Source organism: Lytechinus variegatus, chromosome 3, assembly GCF_018143015.1.
Source record: "Lytechinus variegatus isolate NC3 chromosome 3, Lvar_3.0, whole genome shotgun sequence".
In the NCBI taxonomy this organism is placed as follows: Eukaryota; Metazoa; Echinodermata; class Echinoidea; order Temnopleuroida; family Toxopneustidae; genus Lytechinus; species Lytechinus variegatus.
The window spans coordinates 21,314,013-21,338,332 of NC_054742.1; the positions used below are offsets into that span (position 1 = coordinate 21,314,013).

Sequence of the window (24,320 nt, forward strand, 5' to 3'; positions counted from 1 at the left end):
ACAATGCACATTTTGGTATTCATGATGTTAGTGATGATGCAGGCATCTCAGATTCACCACATTATGTAAAAGCACTTAGCACAAGTGCTTCAAACTTGTCGCATATTGTAAATACCCTTGATTGTGCCACATTGCCACAACACACTCATAAATGTGAACTATTTGAATACTATGTTATCCCTAATTAAGAGTGGTATGTGAACAATACATTGATATTGGATAATCACCTACAAGGGAATATGTTATATTACTACTGGTAATACTCGAATACCCAAATAAATAATATACTGTAGTCTTATAAATGCTTTACTGTGTCACATAACACAAGAAGCATACAACTTTAAAATCAAAAGTTAAATCTAAAATTCAACAAGTATTTTCGGGTAGTTTTTAAAGGACAAGTCTTCAAAACATCTTCAAAACAACCTTCTCATGATAGTCCCCTATTAGCAATGATGTAATTGTATATTCATAAAATATATTTGGTAATCAACTGGATGCCTTTGAAATATGACACAGATCATATGGTGGTACACGTACTTACCGGTAATCAAATCAATTGAAATATTTTTTGTACTTCAATACTTTTCAACCTATTGCCTTTTGCCACTCTACTATCTAGTTTCACTTTTGTCCATCTCCTGTACAGGAAAGTACTGAGAAAATATCACACATCCATCTCCAAAAAAACGTTTCCATGGTCCATGATACAACATTGAGCATATATCACCATTATTTTTTTTCTGGATAACCTTCAACATCCATAGCTTCACAGAATGAGATCTCAAGTAAAGAGTTTGTAATAATGAAAGTCTTTAAGCATTGTGAGAGTTGAAGTTTAACCTTTGATGACAGCAATAGGACGAAGTTTGAGTACCTTACTGCTAATACCTGCCTCATGACAGGTATTCACCACACTGGTTACGTCCTTGTAGGATTCTGGAGCCTGGCAAATGTAGAAAGAAGATAACATTTCAAGTACGATGACAAATAATTTATATTGATCAATTATCAAAGTTATATTTCATTTCAATGTACTACACATACGAGTTTAATAATTCCAACTCATTTAACTGGATAAAAAAGGGCAATAAGCAGAACATTGTTGAAAATAACCTGTACTGTATACCTGCAATGCACAAATGAATAAACACGGCATTTCATTTTCAAGGGTGGAGTTGAGGCCAGCACCAAGACCACAATTTTACGGTCTTGTTCTTTGGTCAAATCACATGTAAAACGTTTATGGGAGATTAATTTCTCCAGCAGCACTGTGACTCAGAATTCCCAGTTTATTCTAGATTCTTGCAGATCTTTGACTTTGTGATCCCACATCTGATTGGATCAGTGTCCCTCCAATACATATAAATGAACTAGGTTTCAAGTTGATCAATCAAATGGTTCTCCATTTATGATGAGATATTTCAATGCATATGACCTCTGTGATCTTTGACCTAAATAGTCCAATGTAATTGACTAAGTTTAAAGTTGATCAAGTAAATAGTTCTATAGTTATCTTGAGAACAATGGGACAGATGAACCAAAAATATAGCTAAGACCACCATCTTTGGTGAGTGGGGGCATGAAAAAATTATTATAATGTGGTAGTTCTTTTGAGAAAAAAATTATGAGCTGTAATAAATCTTACCTCTTCCATGACAAGTTTGGGTGAAGCAACCCTGATTGAGATACCCATATCAGAGAGGTTCCTGAGCACTTGTTGATAATCCAAGTTTCTTCTTGATTTTGCACGTGACCAAGCTCGACCCTACCACAACACAAAATAAACACAAATATCCTAGTGTACTTTACATCAGTGGTAATCTTATAAACAACAATAGTACACTCATATCTATCTGTCTTTATCCTATCACACAACTATAAACACAGATATGAAAGTGAACCATTATAATGTCTTTTTATAAAAAGAGATGCAGTGGGTGATACAATTTACATTGCTGTTAGTATTTCAAATATCAATATGGAAATAAGAAAAGTTAACATTGCAGGTAGGCCTACATTTATTGTCCAAGAGATATCGATTTATTTCAGTAATTATTATATATTTATTCTGTGATGGACTGATCAGAGTTTCTAATGATGAACAGAAAAAAAAATGCCGGCTACTTACAGCGCCATGGCATGTTGTTCCAAATGTGGTATTCATGCCAGTATCTGTCCCTGTCAGGACATAGCTACATGTACCCATAGTTCCACCAATGAGTACAGGTTGTCCAGTCATCTGATAATCAACAGGGATGAGAGGGTGGTGAGGAGGAAATGCTCTTGTTGATCCCTTACGATGGACTAGAAGAGTCTTCTGAACACCATCTAACATGTGTTCTTCAACCTGAAAATAAACAATTTTAATCACCTTGTTTGATTATGACGCACAAGATAGATATTACAAACCATACTTGTAACGAACACGAATGACCAGAGAACCAAATTTAATTTGTAGTCCACTCTTACTGCCATTCACAAATACACTGTTCCACTAAGTCCTTTCTATTTATGAATGTATAAATCAGTGTACTGAATATATATAAGTCCACCTTGTGCTGTCTTACCATATTTGGTGGACTAAGTCTCATACTTTTGTAGTTAGCAGAAATAATGTCACTGTTAACTTTTTAATAGTTTGAGTACCATGAATGTTTGTTATTAAAGATAGTAACCATCTAGATTCAAAAAAAAACATTATCTTAAGAAAAAATGGTAACAGATTATTTGCAGTTTTTTATATCCTCAATGGTTTTCCAAAAATAGCCACTTCCAACTTCCAATCACTCACCTTAGCAATGTTATGTGAGACATCGTAGATTACATGCATGTCAAGGTCATCAGGTGTGGTGTTGAATTGCTTAGCAAATGCCTGGCGAGTAAGGAAGGTCATACTTGACCGATTTACCCAAGCATAATTAGCAGCAGCTGCCATGCTTTTCAAGTAATCTTGACCTTCTTGTGAGTTGATACGAGCACAGGCTAGCTGACGATCATTCACCTCAATCTTATCTCTCTTCATTGCTTTCTCCATCTGAACCAAGGCATCTGAAGATCAAAGAAAATGACCAATGAACAAAATTGAATCTGGGGTATTAAATTGATTCCAAACAAAGAAAATCGAACCATTTCACTGTTATTTCTTGCATGAGAGAGCACCCTCACAACAACAGGCGACACATTTCTATTTGGAATAGTTAGCTCTCTGATGGGGAGGTAGAGGTTTTACCTAACTTAATATACTCAAAATTGGTAATGATCTATCTTTCTTGAAGTGGGCATAGGTATATACGATATATAATTGGATGTTAGTCCAAATGAAATCCCAAGAAATAATATTACCTGTGGCTACTTGATGTCCCAATCCTCTGCTTCCACTGTGTATCATAAGGCAGATCTGACCCTTTCGGTCTACTCCCATCTTCTTAGCAGCATGATTGTTGTAGATTTCATCCACTACTTGAATCTCAGCATAGTGGTTGCCTGCTCCTAGTGTTCCAAGCTTTAATATACAAGAGGTAAAAATAAGAAACCCCAAAACGAACAAAATAAACATTATCAATGTATACACGATAAATTCCACTAATAATGATTTTAAAATAGAGCAGTTCACTTCAGTTTCCCTTGAAAGCTACTCTATGAATCCTGCTTACAAAGACCAATCAGCTCTCTCACCTGAATGTTCTTAATGAAAAGATTCACTTTACTAGATTTTATAAGCATCCCCATTCTCACTCATTATCATTTTATGTTCATAAATCATAAGTTATTACTGAGTTGGTCTACTTCTGCCCGATATTTAAGCAACATAATGAAATACTTCCATCTTCAGAGTTCTTTTTTAATTATTTTATTTTGAATAACACCTACAATCTTTACCTGTGGTAATCCTCTTTTCTTTGCTCTAGCACTGACTTTATTTGGATCTGCTTGTAACATTCGGCCATATTCCTCACAGTGTTCCTTATCCTCTGCCCAAGCATAACCTTCACAAGAAGCAACAATTTGCAATTCAAATAAGACTTGATTGGATAAATAACATATCACAAACAAAATCTATTACAATATGTACACCATTGTAATGGTAGCAGACAAAGTCTAGGAGTGGGTGTGTTCCTCAAAAAGTGTACCCAGCATCTAAAGTAGAATCTTGTTGATTATGCAGTAATGCAAATCCCATGAGAACAATCTGATTAATAAAATGTATTACATACTTACACAACTAGGAATTCAAATGCAACTCGGTCTAGGGTCAAGGATGAGTTGCCCCAGAACTCCCAACTCCTCCCTAATCTCATCCATCCCAATTTTTACACATAAAAAGACCATGGTGTAGCAAACTAACATGACTGTATAAGTGGCAAGGGGAAAGATGAACTGACTATAAACTTTGAAGATCCCAGGTTGTTCACTATTACCGTGTGAGTAAAAAACCTTGACATCTCACAAACCCACAATTTAAGGGAAAGATATTCAATGAGTATATAATCATTGTATATGCATGGAAAGAGTACCTTCTCCTAAATAATTTGATACCATATTTATGTGGTATGTCATCATGCTTGGATAATTAGCCAATATTTTTTGCAGTGATGTAAATTTTTACTGGCGCTAAACTAGGCATCAATCCAATTAATGAATTCAGATGTCAATGATGAAATAATCCTACAAAGGTTCCAATAAATTCCATTGCAAAACATTTCTTTAATAATCAACATCAGAATTGTTTAATAAACACTTTTTACTATCAATTCTCAAGTAAATTTAATTGAAAGGGATTCACCAATATGTTTACTAACTCATGTATAGGATTATGACATTGGATCTGGATTCATTCCTTCCATCCAAGTAAAAAAATACCTCCTGATTATTAAAGTGTTTATACATACCACATAAAGATGGTATCAAATTATTTGTGAGAAGATACTCTTTCAGGCCATTTATAATAATTATGTGTACATCAAATTTTTTTCTTTAAATTGGGGACTCTTGAGGTGTCAAGTTGTTTTGTTTGTTTTTTAACTCACAAGGTATATAAACATTCCCAAGTAGCCAACACCAAATAGGTATCAATTGGTAGGACTAGGAACAACTAATTCTCAATCATGTCAAATTACATCCTTCCCCAGGAATGATCTATGTTGAAGAAAGAGTAAAAGTGTAAGCTATAAGAAGAACATGTGACAGTGAGAATAAAATATTCCCTAGCTGCTGCAATAAAGTTTTGGCAAATCCAGTAAATACTCACCTTCTCTAAGAGACCAGTCCATTCCCATCTCTAGAGCTTCTTCTAACTCTCTGTATGAATAAAACCAAATAGATGGTTTATTTTCACTCACCAGTTGGTCTACTGTAATTTGCATTTACTCTACTTGTTTTTATTCTTTTTCAAATGAAAATTTGGTTCATTAAGAGGTCATTCATCAGGTTATAAACTGGCCATTCATGATGGTACTTCAGGCTGAATTAATTACAATCAAATATTTAGAGTAAAATTCAGTAAGCAAAACACTGAATATTTCATCAAAATCTGATTTAAAAAAATGAAGTTATTGAATTGTACTTACGCTATACATGTATTTGTGAAAACAGTTACATGCAAGCAGTCATGAATATGCAAGCAGTCATGAATATGCAATAGGTGGGCTGATGATTTCACATTCCCACTTTCTTTTTTCCTTTTTCAAGTATGTTTCACCCACTGAACATGAAGGGGATACAATTACTAAGGGAATAAATGGCATCTGTTCGTTCGCTACCTGTCCGCCAAAACAAGTGTATCTACAAGACTCATATGAAAAAAAGCTTTGCAACCATTGCTCCTTTTCAAAAAACAGGTAATATCATGAAGCAATAGTGTCATAAGGAAAATGATGAGGTCAAAGTTCATTTGAGATCAGACATTTAAGTTAATCTGCAAGAATTTTTGTGAAATCAAACTTATTTAGGAAAATACTGAGGAAATCTTGTTATGTAGTTATGGGTAGGTGAAACACAATCTGGCTAGTGACTTAATATGAAATCCTAAATTATTTCGTATTTTCATACATCAGTCCTTCACGTTTATAATCTCGTGGAGCTCAATAAATCGCTCTCCTTATTTTTTTGAGGAGCTCAATTGAGCTCCTGAGAATCGCTCTCCGTGAGGAGCTCAAATCAATTCATTACAAAACATGTATGATCAATAGTAGATTTTTCTTAACATTGTATATATGCAATATCTGTGTTAGCTATTAATTAATCTGTGGTGAAACTAGGCCTGGGTTATGTCAATACGTTTACAAGATGTCGTACGCGCTCCTGCTTAAAAAAAAAATAATTGCTAAAATTTCACATTTCACATCTTTAAATCCATGAAGAGGCCTTCTTTTTTCCATAATTCCTTGAAATTACTTTGATTTAGTTGAAAAATATCAGAAAAATGAAAAATATTCACCTCTTTCCCGACTCTGATTTGAACTTATCTCGGTAAATATTGTAGTCCCACATGTAGACTTCCATGGTGTTGCCATGAAAATCTACATATGGGACTACATGGGACTGCAGTATTTACCGAGTTTATATTAAAATCAGAGTCGGGAAAGAGATGAATATTCTTCATTTTTCTGATAGTTTTCAACTAAATCAAAGTAATTTCAAGGAATTATGGAAAAAAGAAGGCCATTTCATGGATTTAAAGATGTGAAATTTTTCTTTTTTTAGGAGCGCGATTTTTTGCTCTCCTTATTTTTTTAGGAGCACGGTAGGAGCGCCGGCACGATCGCGCTCCTCAAAAATGAAGGTCTGATACATGTGTAAAGCTTAATAATTAAACCAGTTTTAAGTAATGATTATCTTATACTGTAAATCAGAGGTCAATCCTATTTTGAAATTATTGGAGAAAAGATAATATAAACATGATTTCATATGATGAATAAAAAGAGAATAAGTGATGAGATGACATCAGCTTGCTCATTGTATATTGAAGAAGACATGCGAAGAAACGTTTCACTAAAATAATGCAAATGTCATAACTTTGTTCTTCCTTGCCCAACTTTCATGAAGTGTTTAGCGATTTGTTTTTCTGATTTTACTTAATCTACTGAAATTGAAACCATATAATTTTCAAACTCGAGTACCCATTTAACCATACAGACAGTGTGGTCATATGGATATTAAACAAAATGGTAATTGACAAAATGTTCAATGCGCTAAATCAGAATTAGACCAAATGATTATTAAATGACATGGTTGGAGATTAATTAGTATTAGACCATATGGGATGAGAACAAATGGAAAGAAGACGAAGTGGATGTAGACCAATTCAGCAATTTATGAAACAGGTAAGGCATTGATTAACAAGATTGCACAACCACTATCAAACAGCTTGTACTATCAGTTCAAACAAAAACCATTATGAAAAGACTCTAACACTCCATTGACCATGTTTTCACATTGCACAATTACACCCACAAGATTTATACATAAATAAATAAACATTTTTTAACACTCAATTTTAAATCTGGAATTATATTCCCTGTATGTTCCAATATTTGGCTAAATGTTATCTTGAAAAGTTTGACAAAAACTCACTTGGCACCCATTGGAATGACCCCCTTTGAGCCTACTCCTACAGGAATATGATCAAAGAGTGACTGTGCTAGTTGTTCCTTTACAGGTAGAACATCTTCTTCAGTCAGGTTTGTTCGCAGAAGACGCACTCCACAATTAATATCAAATCCCACACCACCAGGGGATACTACAGCATCTGGATTTGACATATCAAAGGCTGCCATATTACCTGCAAAACAAAATATTTTTCATATATTAGCAAAATATGGTGTCTAAATTATGCTTAAATAGAAAACACATCATATAAATCATAGAGAGATTCTTGTCATATGATTGGTTGAAAGGTGTTCAATATATTACAATTGCTATACTGCTTGCATTTTTCATTTTAGCACTCTCTCCCACAGTGAGTACCACTGAGTGAGCATGCATGTAATTTTTTTTTATGAATGTGTGTGTTTGTGCACATGAAGTATTACATATTTCATCAACCTAGGCTAACTGTTCGTACCAAGATCCATGAAAAAATGTGTCAAAAAAGAAAGCCAATGGCTACTGTTGTACATGGGTAAAAATAATCCATTGGGTAGGGAAACCAGTATTAACAGAGAAAAAGGGTTTCCTAACATACATGTAGGCCTACTTATATTTTAATTTCATCTACCAGTACTGATTTTTTTTCTATTTTGTCAAATAACAAGATGTTGATGTTGCTGTTGTTTTTGTATTTTCCCCTTGAATTTTTGTGCACTTGCAATTTCACCCATGATTCTGTATTGCAGAAAACATGAAAGTGATTTACAGAGTCAGAGATTGATTTGAACACCATTTCAGGGATGTAATATTGGAGAAACTGTACTTCAAGAACAAAATAATATTAGAAAAAGAGAACTTTGCATCATTGCAATATAGCTGAAATAAATTTACAAAAGTTGCACAACAATGTCAACTGTCTTTAAGAGCCAGTAGTAATGCTTCAATTTGATAATTACTTATATCTATTTATGGCAAGTAGCTAAAAATATGCATCAATTCAAAAGACAAATCCACATTTGGCAATACAACTGAATACTGGAAGAAGATATGTAAGCAAAGCTATCAATGAATTTAACAAAAATTGATAGAGAGCTACAAATGATGAGTGGGTAGGTAATCCATAGTGCCCAGTTACATTTAAGACTACACTCTATATTTGAAACCCACTGTTCTAGTCAGTATCAGAGGATAAAGATAATCAGCAACCTATAGGACCTATGTGCTACTAGGCATCTGGAGAATAGGTAAGTCTAAAGAGTCCATAAACTAGTGAATATATATAGGCCAATTGAAGTACTGAAGAACAAAAAGATATTGTACAGGTGTTATAGTTGTTGTCTGCTTGGAATTTTGGATACAAGTTGTTTGATAGGACTCACAATTTGGTGGCTTTACAATATGGTGCGCCATCTAATGGTTGCAGCGAAAAGGCCAAATTTCTAACTTCAAGGACCACATTGTGCACAGGCCACGCAGGCATGTAGTGCTCAGTACTAGTATACTGTAAAGTGACTGTGATGCTACAAATATGAAAAATATATGGCAAGAATTCATAAACAAGTGGAGCTCCTCTGGCAGTCCCACCTGCATTACACGATTCAATATACCAGCAGTGCTGACTTTGTAAACTAAGTATAAAATAATTATTCACAAAAACACCATTCACATAATGATACAATACTACGTTCATTGATATTTGACCTTGATCATGTGACCTAAAACTTGTCAGTGATACTTGATTACCCCTATGTCCACATTTCATAAACTATATCCATACACTTTGAAAGTTATGACAGCAATTTAATAATTACCTCTAACATGGCCAAATTTCATTGACCTTAACCCTAATTCTCCCGGGGGGGGGGGGGGCCATAATGGCCCCCCCCTGAACAATTTTCGCGATATATCTGCTGCGCGAAATTTTTTCACCTCGCAGCTCACTGACTTTTTACATTCAAGTCTCGCGAAAATTTTGAGACCAAAGTTGTGACGCCCGGGAACGCGGTTACGACATTACGCAACATTATGCAAGTGCATGTCAGACCCAAAATTGCTCATAAACGTGATTTCATGTACAAATCCAATGCAAATTGCGTATTGAGCCAAAATTCATAAATGTATCATTATTTCTACTTTTACTGATTAAACTTAATTAATTTTGCCTTGTTTATGATCAGAATTATGTCTGGAACAATTTCCATTGAAAAAACAATAAAAAACAAAAAGTAAACAAGTGGAATGCCTCTGGCCGTCTCACCTGCAATATAGCAGCACTGCTGCTATATTGAACTACTCTAACTCGCACAAGATGTTCAGTGATACATGGTTACTCTTATGTCCACTTTTTATGAACTAGACCAATAAACTTACAGAGATATGATGGTTATTCAACAAAAAAACCCAACATGGCCAAAGTTCATTGACCTTACATGACCTGTGACATTTATCATGTGACCTGAAACTCGCACAGGATGTTCAGTGATACTTGATTACTCTTATGTACAAGTTTCATGAATCAGATCCATAAACTTTCAAAGTTATGATGGTAATTCAACAGATACACCCAGTTCGGCCAAAGTTCATTGACCTTTGACCTTGGTCATGTGACCTGAAACGCGCACAGGATGTTCAGAGATACTTGATTACTATAATATCCAAGTTTAATGAACTAGACCAATAAACTTTCGTTATGATGGGAATTCAACAGATATCCGCAATTCGGCCAAAGTTTATTGACCCTTAATGAACTTTGACCTTGGTCATGTGACGTGAAATTCGTGCAGGATGTTCAGTGATACTTGATTAACCTTATGTCCAAGTTTCATGAACTAGGTCCATATATTTTCTAAGTTATGACATTTCAAAAACTTAACCTCAGGTTAAGATTTCGATGTTGATCCCTCCAACATGGTCTAAGTTCATTGACCCTAAATGACCTTTGACCTTGGTCATGTGACATGAAACTCTAATAGGATGTTCAGTAATACTTGATTAACCTTATGGCCAAGATTTATTAACTAGGTCCATATACTTTCTAAGTTATGACGTCATTTCAAAAACTTAACCTCAGGTTAAGATTTGATGTTGACGCCGCCGCCGCCATCGGAAAAGCGGCGCCTATAGTCTCACTCTGCTTCGCAGGTGAGACAAAAACAAGGAAATGCATAAGAAATTCATAAAACAATAAAATACACAAGAAATTTATTTCCAAACCAAAGTTTTTTTGAATTACAATTGTTAAGAATGCTACAAAGAAAATTTTTACCAAAAATTAGCATTCTAGGAGCTTTATTTAGTGAATTAGAGCAAAAAGTATGATTTATGCATAAATTAGCATAATTAATTCATATAAAATAAAATTTCATCATTTTGGAAAATTTTACCATACAGCCTTGTAGATTACATCGCACACTACCAGCGTGCAAATTTTTGCGTCGCTCGCGCGATCGGCGGCCGAGATCTTAAGGGGGGCCATAATGGCCCCCCCGGAATGACAAGAATCAAAATACCCCGAGAGATTTAGGGTTAAATGACATTTGACTTTGGTCATGTGACCTGAAACTTGCACAAGATGTTCAGTGATACTTGATTACTCTTATGTCCAAGTTTTATGAACTATTTCCATACACTTTCAGAGTTATGATGTGTATTCAAACAAATACTCCCACATGACCAAAGTTCAATGACCTTTGACCTTGGTCATGTGACCTGAAACTCGCACAGGATATTCAGTGATACTTGATTACTCTTTATGTCCAAATTATATGAATTAGATCCATAAACTTTCAAAGTTGTGATGGTAATTCAACAAATACCCCCAACTTGGTCAAAGGTCATTGACCCTAAATGACCTTTGACCTTGGTCATGTAACTTGAAACTCGCAAAGGATGTTCAGTAATACTTGTTGAACCTTATGTCCAGGTTTCATGAAACAGGTCTATATACCTTTTAAGTTATGCTGTCATTTCAAGAACTGAACCTTTGGTTAAGATTTGATGTTGACACCACCATCGGAAAAGCAGCGCCTATAGTCTCACACTGCTTTGCAGGAGAGACAAAAAAAATTCTAGATTTCGCACAGAAATATGCGGGAAAATTTCTCTCCCACCTCCTAGACCTTGTAAACAGCACATCCGGTTGAGCCGCTTTGGCCAGCGCTGAATAATTGCATGCATCATAAAGTAGAATTAAAGTACAGCTGTAATTTATCCACCTCCATGGCATGCATGCACTTTAGTGCTAGCGCGAGCATAATAGATGTTGACTTTTTCCCATGGGGCATTGTGAATTTTGGCCTGTCTGCTGCAACTGATAGATGGTGCACCATATTGTAAACCCAACAAATTGATGACATTGCAACTTATATATCATCCATCATAAAATAGTACTTTGTATTCATATTTCCATCAGTATCTGTAAAATAATAAGTGCCCATATTCTAAATGGTATTCTTTATTCTGATAGAGGCCATCAGTACTTACCAATAGCAAAGCCATATCCAGAATGGATATCTGGTAGTCCGATTGAGTAGCCAATGATGCCTGGTAATGCTGCTACGTTTGCGATCTGTTTAACCGCTGGTAAAAAACCACCAACACCTGTAATGTGTGTATAATATGAATACATTTTCAATTGAAATACTCATAAGGGATATAAGAAAGAGAATGAGAGAGAAAGAGGTGGAATCAAAGGAGAAGGGGGAGAATGGAAAGAGGAAAAAAGAGGAGAAACAAGTGGAATGCCTCTGGCCGTCTCACCTGCATCACGCGGTTCAATATAGCAGCAGTGCTGACTATGAATACTACTCTAACTCGCACAAGATGTTCAGTGATACATGGTTACTCTTATGTCCAAGTTTAATGAACTAGACCACTTTTTATGAACTAGACCAATAAACTTACAGAGATATGATGGTTATTCAACAAAAAACCCCAACATGGCCAAAGTTCACTGACCTTACATGACCTTTGACCTTGATCATGTGACCTGAAACTCGCACAGGATGTTCAGTGATACTTGATTACTCTTATGTACAAGTTTCATGAATCAGATCCATAAACATTCAAAGTTATGATGGTAATTCAACAGATACACCCAATTCGGCCAAAGTTCATTGACCTTTGACCTTGGTCATGTGACCTGAAATGAGCACAGGATGTTCAGTGATACTTGATTACTCTAATGTCCAAGTTCAATGAACTAGACCAATAAACATTCAAAGTTATGATGGTAATTCAACAGATACCCCCGATTCGGCCAAAGTTCATTGACCCTAAATGACCTTTGACCTTAATCATGAGACCTGAAACTTGCACAAAATGTTCAGTGATGCTTGATTACTATTATGTCCAAGTTTCATTAATCAGATCCATAAACTTTCAAAGTTATGATGGGAATTCAACAGATATCCCCAATTCGGCCAAAGTTCATTGACCCTAAATGACCTTTGACCTTGGTCATGTGACGTGAAACTCATGCAGGATGTTCAGTGATACCTGATTAACCTTATGTCCAAGTTTCATGAACTAGGTCCATATATTTTCTAAGTTATGATGACATTTCAAAAACTTAACCTCAGGTTAAGATTTCGATGTTGATTCCTCCAACATGGTCTAAGTTCATTGACCCTAAATGACCTTTGACCTTGGTCATGTGACATGAAACTCTAATAGGATGTTCAGTAATACTTGATTAACCTTATGGCCAAGTTTTATGAACTAGGTCCATATACTTTCTAAGTTATGACATCATTTCAAAAACTTAACCTCAGGTTAAGATTTGATGTTGACGCCGCCGCCGCCGCCACCGCCGCCGCCGTCGGAAAAGCGGCGCCTATAGTCTCACTTTGCTTCGCAGGTGAGACAAAAAATAGGAGGAATAAAGGAGAAAAAAGAGAAGGATTTGAAGGGGAAGAGGAGGAAGACAAAGAACCAGGAAGAGAGGAAATGAAGAGATGGGAGAAAGAAAACAAAAAGAAAGGGAAGAGAAGGGGAAGTAGAAGGGAAGGAGGAAAATTATGAGAAAGAGACAAACAAAACAAAGAATTGATAGAAGTAGTAGTATTAGCAGTAGTAGTAGCAGAAGAAATTTATGGAGAAGAAATAGTAGTAGTAGATGACATGGTAGTGACATACGCAGTAGTTGTAGCAGCAGCCATAGCAGTAGTAGAAGTAGCAATTAACAGACTACAGTACATGTATATACAGTGGATAAAATATAAAGAGAAAGATTAACGGACGCAATGGACAAAGAAAAACACGCTGAGATAAGAATGCGTTACCTTTTGATCTACAGGAATGTTGCAGCTCTTCAAACATCAGCCTCTCCAACTTCTTGTCAACATAAAAGCGTCCTTCCACCTGTGTATAAATAAAAGTATAATATAGGAAACATGATTGCAACTACCGGTATATTTTCTTGCTTTCAGAGGCCTCTAGTAATTAACAGCAACTTAACCCTATCTAGGCCAGGGTGTTTTGGGAGATCACATGGCGGGGGGCCTCCCAGGCCCCCTAAGAGATCATGGCAGTCGATCGCGCCGAAAATTGGCACGCAGGTTGGATGGGACATAATCTACAAAATTCTGTATGAATTTATTTCATGCAAATGGCTATTATGTAATGCTAATTTATGCATAATGTGTATGCAAAATTATACTTTTTCCTCTAATTCCCTAAATAACGCTCCAAATGTTTTAATTTTTGGTGAAGAAACTCTTTGTGTTCTAAGCAAATAAATGTGAAAAAAATTGCGATATTAGATCAATTTCTCATGTATCATATTGTTTTTTGCAATTTCTTATGTATTGTTTTGTTATTGGACCATTTGTTTTTCATTGTTTTTTCCATGAACTTTGTCGGAGACTCTTGAATTCATAAACAGCATATAATAAATTTGTTTAGACCAGCAAAACTAAAAATAATCATACGTTTAAGATTTTTGGTTGAAAGCACAATTTGCATTTACTTTATACATGAAATCATGTTTTAGAGCAATTTTGGGTCTGACATGCCTTACAAAATGTTAGGTAATTTCATAACCACGTACCCATGCGCAAGACTTGAACGAAAAAAGTCAGAGAGTGGCACAGTCAAAAAATTTTGTGTGGCAAAAATATTGTGCGAATTGTTGAGGGGGGTTCCCACTCCTCCAAGCCCCCCCCCCGGACTAAATAGGGTTGTGGAAGGTTAATGTAATTTCATATTCACAGTAAGCGCTCAAAGTTACAATACATGAGAAGGGGGTTTATCAATGTACATTATCAAAATCTGAATATTGTGCTTATTATATAAAAATCTGTCATTCATATGATATACTCCAAATGAGTAAGTGAAGACAATCGGGTAACCTTTGCATTAAGGTATTGGTAACATTGATTTGACTTTAACATAAATCAGAAAATATATTTTGAAGATATTATTCAATTCCCCCTCCCCCCCAAAAAAAAGATTAACTAGCATATAGAGTTTACCTGCATATTGTTAACAAATCCTTTCTTGATCTGCCAACAATTGCCAGAAAGTTTGTTGAGGTACTTCAGTTCCTCATTATATGTTCGAACGGTAGTCGCCATCTTCAACAACTTACAGAATCTACAAATAAAGGAAACATTTCAGCCCCATCTCGTTAAATTGAACAAGCATTGGTAATATTCCAGATATTACACAGCATAGACTAGACTATTGCAATGCAGTTCTTAATCATATTAGTCAGGTGGACTGCGAGTGTTTAGAATGCTGGATCTAGACTTGTGAAACAACATGTTCATTTACATTTTCTTGCCTCATCTCTAACACATCAAATTCACTGGCTGTGAGTCAAAGAGAGAATATCCTTCAAGCTTATTCAACTGGGGCCATATTCTGAAAATTGTCTTAAGAGAAATACATGTATTCTTGTACATTTAGAGTTACAATAAAATCTGTATTCTGAAAACTCTGGTATCTATTCTGGTAACTTTCACTAAGCGCTTATGACATCAGTTACAATGATGCGTAAAGTTAACAAGTGGAATGCCTCTGGCCGTCTCACCTGCATCACGCGGTTCAATATAGCAGCAGTGCTGACTTTGAATACTACTCTAACTCGCACAAGATGTTCAGTGATACATGGTTACTCTTATGTCCACTTTTTATGAACTAGACCAATAAACTTACAGAGATATGGTTATTCAACAAAAAAACCCAACATGGCAAAAGTTCATTGACCTTACATGACCTTTGACCTTGATCAAGTGACCTGAAACTCGAACAGGATGTTCAGTGATACTTGATTACTGTTATGTACAAGTTTCATGAATCAGATCCACAAACTTTCAAAGTTATGATGGTAATTCAACAGATACACTCAATTCGGCCAAAGTTCATTGACCTTTGACCTTGGTCATGTGACCTCAAATGCGCACAGGATGTTCAGTGATTAATGTCCAAGTTCAATGAACTAGACCAATAAACTTTCAAAGTTATGATGGTAATTCAACAGATACCCCTGATTTGGCCAAAGTTCATTGACCCTAAATGACCTTTGACCTTAATCATGAGACCTGAAACTTGCACAAAATGTTCAGTGATGCTTGATTTTACTATTATGTCCAAGTTTCATGAATCAGATCCATAAACTTTCAAAGTTATGATGGGAATTCAACAGATATCCCCAATTCGGCCAAAGTTCATTGACCCTAAATGACCTTTGACCTTGGTCATGTGACGTGAAACTCATGCAGGATGTTCAGTGATATTTGATTAACCTTATGTCCAAGTTTCATGAACTAGGTCCATATATTTTCTAAGTTATGATGACATTTCAAAAACTTAACCTCAGGTTAAGATTTCGATGTTGGTTCCTCCAACATGGTCTAAGTTCATTGACCCTAAATGACCTTTGACCTTGGTCATGTGACACGAAACTCTAATAGGATGTTCAGTAATACTTGATTAACCTTATGGCCAAGTTTCATGAACTGGGTCCATATACTTTCTAAGTTATGATGTCATTTCAAAAACTTAACCTCAGGTTAAGATTTGATGTTGACGCCGCCGCCGCCGTCGGAAAAGCGGCGCCTATAGTCTCACTCTGCTTCGCAGGTGAGACAAAAACGGCACATATACCTCTATGCGCAAGATAACATATCAAGATAAAACACATTCTGAAAATTCTCTTATCTTTGCATTCTGTTAACTTCCTTGCAAATTACAAGAAAATTTACAAGAGGTAGGGGGCTATTGTAACTTAATGTTAAATGCAATATTTCTTGGTCAAAAATAATAATTTCTTGCTCCATCCCAGAACATCATATTTTACAAAAGGAGACATTCCAAAGACGTTACATATATAACAACGGATTGGTAGACTTTTCAGCTATTGAAAATTGACATTCAAGATGAATATTTTCAGAGAAAATATGACTCTGAAAAGAGTCATGTGTATTTTAGCACAGTAGCATACAAGCATAAGCGTCGGTGGCACAAAGGAAATTATGCTGCATGTCAACAATGCGCTTAATTATTTTTTTTTAGACGGGACGCTTCTACTGGTTGACTGAAACATATAAAAAGTTTGATTGGTTGATGATAAAATATTATGCTTGCCAGAGATAAATTAGGGGATGTCCTTACAGAGATAAGACAATTTTCAGAAAACTGATTGAAGAGAATTTTAGCAAGCTGTAATCTTGCTGAGTTACAAGAAAGTTAAGACAATTTTCAGAATACTCCCCCCCCCTGGGCTTTAAATCCTGTCTTTAGCTTTGGTATTTGGTAAAGCATCTATAACGTAAATGTAAACCATACTCCGGTAGCATTGAAAATTACAATACAATATTTCAAAAGCGTTTAAATGGAACATTTTGCACATTTTGCAATCAAGAACAAGATGCATTAGGCTCTATATATATATATAGATATGTGAGTGCAAGCTTGACATTTTTGATATTCTGACCTGAAAATGTAACATCTTAAACATGAACAACTGCATGTATCACTAATAAATACCAAAGCATCCATAAATGAATCAGATCTATGCTGGATTTCACTACAGCATCTAGACACAATATCCTGTAAAGGCTTGCAATTTCATCTGTGCTAAAATATGTAATGTCTGTAACACAATAGTGATGTACATGTAATATCTATAAAGCTTTTTTCAATAATTTATGGAAATCTTTTTTTTCCCAATGTGTTATGTTCTGTGATTTCACACATCAGCTGTGCATTTGAATTTGCCAAAAAATTGGAACAAAATCAATGGATGTCATTAGATTTGTGACAGACGGACTACATTTGGATTCCTATTAAATGGCAAAAATGGCAGCGATTAAGTATTTAAGACCGTACTACAGTGGGCTCACAGGCCTAACTCATTTCCAATAGACTGGTGTGTTAAAGTGGCACTTAAAAAGAATTCATAAAAAATAAGGAGGAAATTCGAGGGTTGAATGTTTACTACCAGTGGATAGGATAAATGTCTGACATTCCACATCTGACCAGAAAAGGGTACCTCAACCAGCCCATTTTAAAAATAAATCAGCATTTATGAAGACTACACCTGATGGGACCAAATTCATCACTTGAGTAAAATGATCTTTCCAATTTGGAAAAAGTAAGATCAATTTTGATGAAAGGTTCAATGCTACTGCTATGATTTTGTTGGATTTTTCTCTTTTTAATCAAATCAACTTTACAGATCTAGATCGAATAGACTATTAACTTAGTTAGATCTAGTTACAATCTAGATTTAGTTAGACCTAGATCTGGAATGTTAGCCAGGAAAACCAAAATTTACTCCTTTATAGCTAATGCTAGGCCCTAGGGACTATCTCAAACCCTCAACTTAACAGAGGAGCATATCCCTGACAGAAATAAACCTATTTATCTGACTTTATCTTATCTCATACCTGATCTCAAATTAGGGCAGGCCGTTAGTCGACCAAAAAGCTTCGGTCTCTGTTATGTTGATTGTTCCACTGAACTCCATTGGCTCCAACCACCAAATACCATGAATACAGAGACCGAAGTTCTAGCGCGATCTGTACAGGGGACTCAATGGCCATATGTTTATGTATTAAGTTCGGCTAAAACAGGGAAGTGAAGTTGCGCAACAGCCAAAGCAAGTCACTGTTTTTTCCCCCTTTGCATTGTTAACCCCATAATGGCGGCTGCACGAATAGTGAGCCGTTTGTGTACGAGGAGAAAAAAAATAACAATTTTAAGAATTAAATAAGAATTACATAAGAATTAAGAAGAATCATTAAGTATTAAATAAGAATTAATTCTAAAAATAACAATTAATTTTCAAGGTTAGCGCTAATAATACACGTAAGAAAATTTTTACATTGAGAATCTGCAACTTATCAGTCCTTTGCCAGGACTGTTCTACTTTTCAGTTATGTTGTTGATCAGTAACACAATCTTGAACCTCTAGGCTCTACACCTGAAATGAAAACAGCCGCACGATTTCCTACCATCATGAAAGAGGGGATATCGCGATCACTGGGGAAGGCATGCAGGGGATGGAGAATGAAGCAAATGGAGAGAAATAACAAGTACACCGACGTCTAGAATCTAGACTAGCAACTTTTGGAAGTCTTCCTGTGCACGATATTCCAATTTCACCAACCATCCACAATCTCCTTTATGCCGATGATTGTGTAATATGGAAATCTGCCAATGATATAAGAGAGGGTACCAAAGAAATCCAGGAATATCTAAATATACTTTATGATTGGTTTCTCTCTTGGGGAATGATAATTTCTTGTGAAAAGACGGTTCCCCTACTTTTTTCTCATTCCCCTCGATATGATCCATGTCTCGAGATATATTTGGGGGACAACCTCCTTACGCCAAGGAAGGAGTACAAATATCTTGGTACTATTTTCGACTCTAGGCTAACATGGAGACCCCACATACATGAAGTAGTTCAAAGATGTAAAAAGAGAATTAACATTTTGAAATGCTTATCTTATGCCAATTTCTGTGGTAATGTTGGAGAACTACTCCACGTATACCGGGCAATTATTCGGTCACTCATGGATTATTCATGTGAGGCTTATGACTCTGCAACCACAAATGTTAAAAATATTCTTAACTCCTGCCAATATCAGGCACTCGCCATATGCGCGGGAGCAAAAAGGGGCACTTCCCTTCGAACTCTTCAAGTAGAACTTGGAGAAATGCCCCTAGATATACGACGTGAAATGCTGAGCGTAAGACTCAAGAAACGCATAGATAGTATACTAAATCATCCATTGAAACAAGATCTTCAAGACTGTTGGCAGTTTCAGTTTTACTCTGACAAGAACACGAGGAAGCCGTTCGGGGAAAGAATATCGAAATTACCCCAACCTCTCCAATATGAAATTGAATATATGTACTCATATACTTTTATACCTTATTGGCATTACCGGTCACCAATAATATCCACGGAGATATCTGATTATATATCGAAAAGTGACAATTTAACATTCCAGAAACAAACAAGTCTTGAATTAATACACAAGAAGTGGTCTAACTTCTTACAAATCTTCACTGATGGTTCGAAGTCTCCTGAAACAGGAAAAGCAGCAGCAGCATTTCACGTACCCTATTACAAATATATACATTCAATGAGACTCCAAGATAATACATCGTCTTATAGATCGGAGCTTGCAGCGATTATACTAGCATTAAATTGGTTGAACCAGTTACCTGGCCTTTATACAGGAGCGGTCGTATTTTGTGATTCACTCAGCGCACTAGAGGCAATCAAAACTAAAAAAGAAACTAACTTTGTGAATGAAATTTTGTTAATGTATACACAATTGTATAATAAAGGAATAACAGTGTATTTTGAATGGATCCCAGGTCATTGTGATATCAGGAACAATGAGGTGGTGGATATCGCAGCCAAACAAGGTTTACGGCACAGCCAAATTGATGTAAATAACAAAATTAGTAAGCATGAATCAAACTGCATTCTTAAAACGTACTTCACACAAATATGGCAAAAAAAATGGGATGAAACACTATCACCTTTGAAGGACATTCAAAAATCAGTTTCGAAAACTTTCAAATGTGTTCTAAACCAGAGATATAGCACATCTATTTTACATTGTCTCCGAATGAACAATATTGATCTTAACGAGAATAGACGGCTTGTCAACAATCATGAAACAGGTCTATGCTCATTCTGTGCTGTGCCGGAAACAACTCTCCACTATCTCACAAAATGTCCAGAATACTCACAAGAAAGGGAAAGGCTCTTACTTGAAATAAATGAAAGCGAATTGGATATAAAGAGACTTCTCAATTCAGCAGAGTACTCGCATCAAAAAGCTTTGGTATCCTTCGTAAGAAGGACCCAAAGATTCACATAGTATATTCGAGTCATTATTGTTAATTGAAATAATTGAACGTTGTATTAGTTCCATTCATATATGAATATTGATGTGTTTGTTGAGTCTTATAAACCCATGTTGGAAAAATATATATATATAATTATATACGTGTTAGATATGAATGCATTACATATATGTCTTCCGTATGATCTTATTAATTTGTAAATATTTGATATATTGAACAAACTATGAGATGTGAAAATTAACCCAATGCACGATAACTGCACAAGACTCAGAACGTTTGTTTTGTCTCGAACCTAACCATTTGTATTAACATAGAGCTATTTTGAAACTCGGTTGAAGGAGATCATTTCGTCAACAGACATCACACAGCCTTGACTGGTATTGGGGGGGCCTAAGGCTACGCATGCGCATCATGCAGTAGCTGAGAAACCTGATCAATGTACCGATCCGGGCTTGGCCAGAAAATACATCTAAAGTGGTTAAGTGATTTGTGATGACAGTCTGTTGTGAATCTCCAAAATTGCGCGAATAATGCAGCGCCGTACCTGACTTTTACTGAATTGATTTAAGTACAGAAAAATTTATAAATAAAATTACCGCAAATTATGCTGGCGCAAATATTCACTACTGAATGACACGCGCCGTATAAGCTAAAACAACAACAACAACAATCTTCCTGAGCTTGCACTGTCTGTAGTAGAGTCTAAGGATTGTATTACAATTTGGAAAAAAGGATTTATTTTTGGTGGCGTAATGCAGAATTAGAATTTTTTATAAGGTTCCTCCCCGGACTGCGCTCATTCTTCAGACATCACTGTTTATCACCAAAAGCTGGACATAGAGGAACAGAAGATCCTGCATCCAGAAATGAACCTAGTTAGGACCTATGTAAAAATAAAAAACTCCTTGAAACAGATGGCTGCCAGCTGTCTAGCAGTTAATTTGAACTTGTGAATCTTCTCAGACTTTACTAACCCAGGGAGCTCTGGCCCGCTTGAGACCCCAACCTACCCCAGTCCCTTGTCTCCCTTGTTTTGCACAGTTGACTTCTGGGCTCCGGCACGATGCTCCTGGCCTGGATTAATAAGTCTTTACATGCATTGAGAAATTGAAAATTTTAAGTTTTTCAGTTCAGTTAAATGGCCAAATCGTGGTTTTGGGAACCACTCGTAGATTTGCGTGCGCGCACTTGTGTACAAAGTGAATGGAGGTGGAAATAGGGAACCGTGCGTGTGACTGAATAAAGCACTGCTGTATGAAGTGAACGGTGGTTCCCTATAATATATCACGATAATGCCAGTTAAATTACCAAATCAAATGTTTGTAGGCCCTTGAATCGTCTCTCTTTCTCCAAAGCAGGCAAAGATAAAGTAAAGCCAGCAATGTTGTTAATGTTAGGCCAGGGCCTAGATTTACTTAGGCCTAATAATAGGCCTAGGCCTAATGTAATGATAATTGTGTTAGGCCTACTAGGTTCGGCTCCTGTTCCCTCCTTCTCCGTCGAATAGTACCGTATCACTGCCAGTAACTATCTCTCAGTCTCAGCTTTGGCTTCTCTCAGTCAGTCATCTAAGTTAGGCGCCGTCAGCTCAGGGCTAGTGCTCATTGGCAGTGGATCGACTCAGCTAAAGAGAGTCAGACTCCGTAAAGACAAGGCAGTTGGTTACGTTACCTCGTCAAACAATGTGAATAAAATTGAAAGCATTGGAAATCAAATGCGATGTTCTTGGCCAAATAAGATCAGCGCGTGTGGTATGATGGCCTCATCTCCTATTTCGCAATATGTCGCCACGCCACACACACAATATGCAAGAGCAAGTTGCAAGGCTTCGTTCAGACTCAGTCTAGTCTCGTCATATGGGCGTACGGCTGCGCCAAAATTTACCGAGCTAGCCAGCGCTATCGCTGGACCACGGCCACCGGTCCAGGCCGGCCGGCCAGGCGAAGGCGATCGGCTGTATATGTACTCGAAATAGCATGGCTCGGAAAGTAACTCGCCAATAAATCTTTTCGTTTTTCATGAAATCGCCCTTTTCATATATCATTTTTTTCCGCTCGGTCGCTCGAACCATGGACCTACCAGAGTGGTAGGTCCATGCTCGAACTAATAATATGTGAAACCATGGACCTACCACTCTGACAGCGTGGTAGGTCCATGGTGAAACTGAATGCCCAATCCGATCCCTGGCCCATGCAATCATCCTTCGAACATGCTCCTAACGCCCAGGGGCGGATCCATGAGTTTCCAAGGGGGGGGGGGCAAATTTTTCGTCGGAGAAAAAGGTACCCAAAAAAATCCAAACCAAGCAAAAAAAAGGTCTTCAATAGTTCAAAAGAGGAATTTTTACATTACAAATTTTTAATTTTGCTTCTCAAAGGGGGCCGAGGCCTACGTGCCCCCATCCATCCTGGATCCGCGCCTGCTAACTGCTACTCAACAATCATTTCTACCATGTGTTGGTTTATGGAACCAACATGTCTGAGAAGCCGCGGACAGTTGGACTTCCAACATAGACTATAGTGACCCTGTGCCCTTATTACTGGGTGCCCCGTGAAAAGACCGTTTTTTACGTTTTTTTTTTTTGGGGGGGGGCCGGCCGGGGTCGCGCATGGTATGTCCCCCGGCCCCCCGCCGAAGACTTACAAAACTTTGCAGATACTGGAGTTGACTGGAGTAGGCCTAGATCATCAGAATCAAAACCCTGAATGTGAATAAGTCAGCTGCTTGCATGGAGTTGTTCACTCAGCTAAACAAAACTACATGCCAATTCTCTTCAAGACATGCCCCATCTGGAATGGGAGCGTCATCTCGGACTGGAACGATATTCACAGAACAGAAAATTGAGAGAGTATCCGGGAGGCGAGCAAAAAAACTTGTGAAGGATTTGAGAAACCATATGAAATTAAACTGCAGGGAACTTAACACGATACGCCTTCTAATAGGAGAGGAGATTAGCCTATATTATCCATGCAGATTGCCTCCAAGTCTGGTATCCTCCATTCATAATTATAGGTCACTCCGCATTAGTGACATCCCATGAGCAATCTGGATCTATAGGCCCGGGAAATAGGGCATAAAATTATTTTAGTACAATATGGCTAGAATAATATCCCGAGAATAGTTTCCCTGCATACTTAAAACAAATTTGCCAACACTGGGAACAAAGAAAGAAATTTTGATATATTTTGGCAAAGTAAGCACTTTGACTATCCAACTATACTCGCGCAAGCTCATAATATTAGTCAGCAATATTCCAGAAGCGATTAAGAGTATATACAGTCTCGTGTCTTCATCCCATTCCAGATGATGATGAACAACTAAAAAGTCGTTATTTTGTTTGTTACTTAGTTGGACTGAAGTTTGAGGACATTTAGCATTAAACAAGATATTTTTTG

General features: G+C 36.6%; 1 protein-coding gene across 4 annotated transcripts; it reads right to left on the bottom strand.

The window, feature by feature from the left end:
- Nucleotides 1-401: 401 nt before the first annotated feature.
- On the bottom strand, nt 402-23,039 carry LOC121410482 (RNA-splicing ligase RtcB homolog). 4 transcript variants are annotated; one of them, XM_041602610.1, is made up of 12 exons: nt 22,597-23,039; nt 15,063-15,183; nt 13,872-13,950; nt 12,073-12,189; nt 7,576-7,783; nt 5,252-5,301; nt 3,883-3,989; nt 3,346-3,505; nt 2,795-3,051; nt 2,132-2,350; nt 1,649-1,768; nt 402-946 (listed from the first exon to the last, which is right to left on the bottom strand). In XM_041602610.1, the coding sequence occupies exons 2-12, from the start codon at nt 15,162-15,164 to the stop codon at nt 839-841; spliced, it is 1,527 nt and encodes a 508-aa protein (XP_041458544.1). In that variant the 5' UTR covers nt 15,165-15,183; nt 22,597-23,039; the 3' UTR covers nt 402-838. The 4 variants fall into 4 exon arrangements, with proteins under 4 accessions (XP_041458544.1, XP_041458541.1, XP_041458543.1 ...); XM_041602607.1 differs by having other exon boundaries at nt 22,395-23,038; XM_041602609.1 differs by lacking the exon at nt 22,597-23,039 and adding an exon at nt 22,234-22,379.
- Between the last annotated feature and the right edge of the window lie 1,281 nt (nt 23,040-24,320).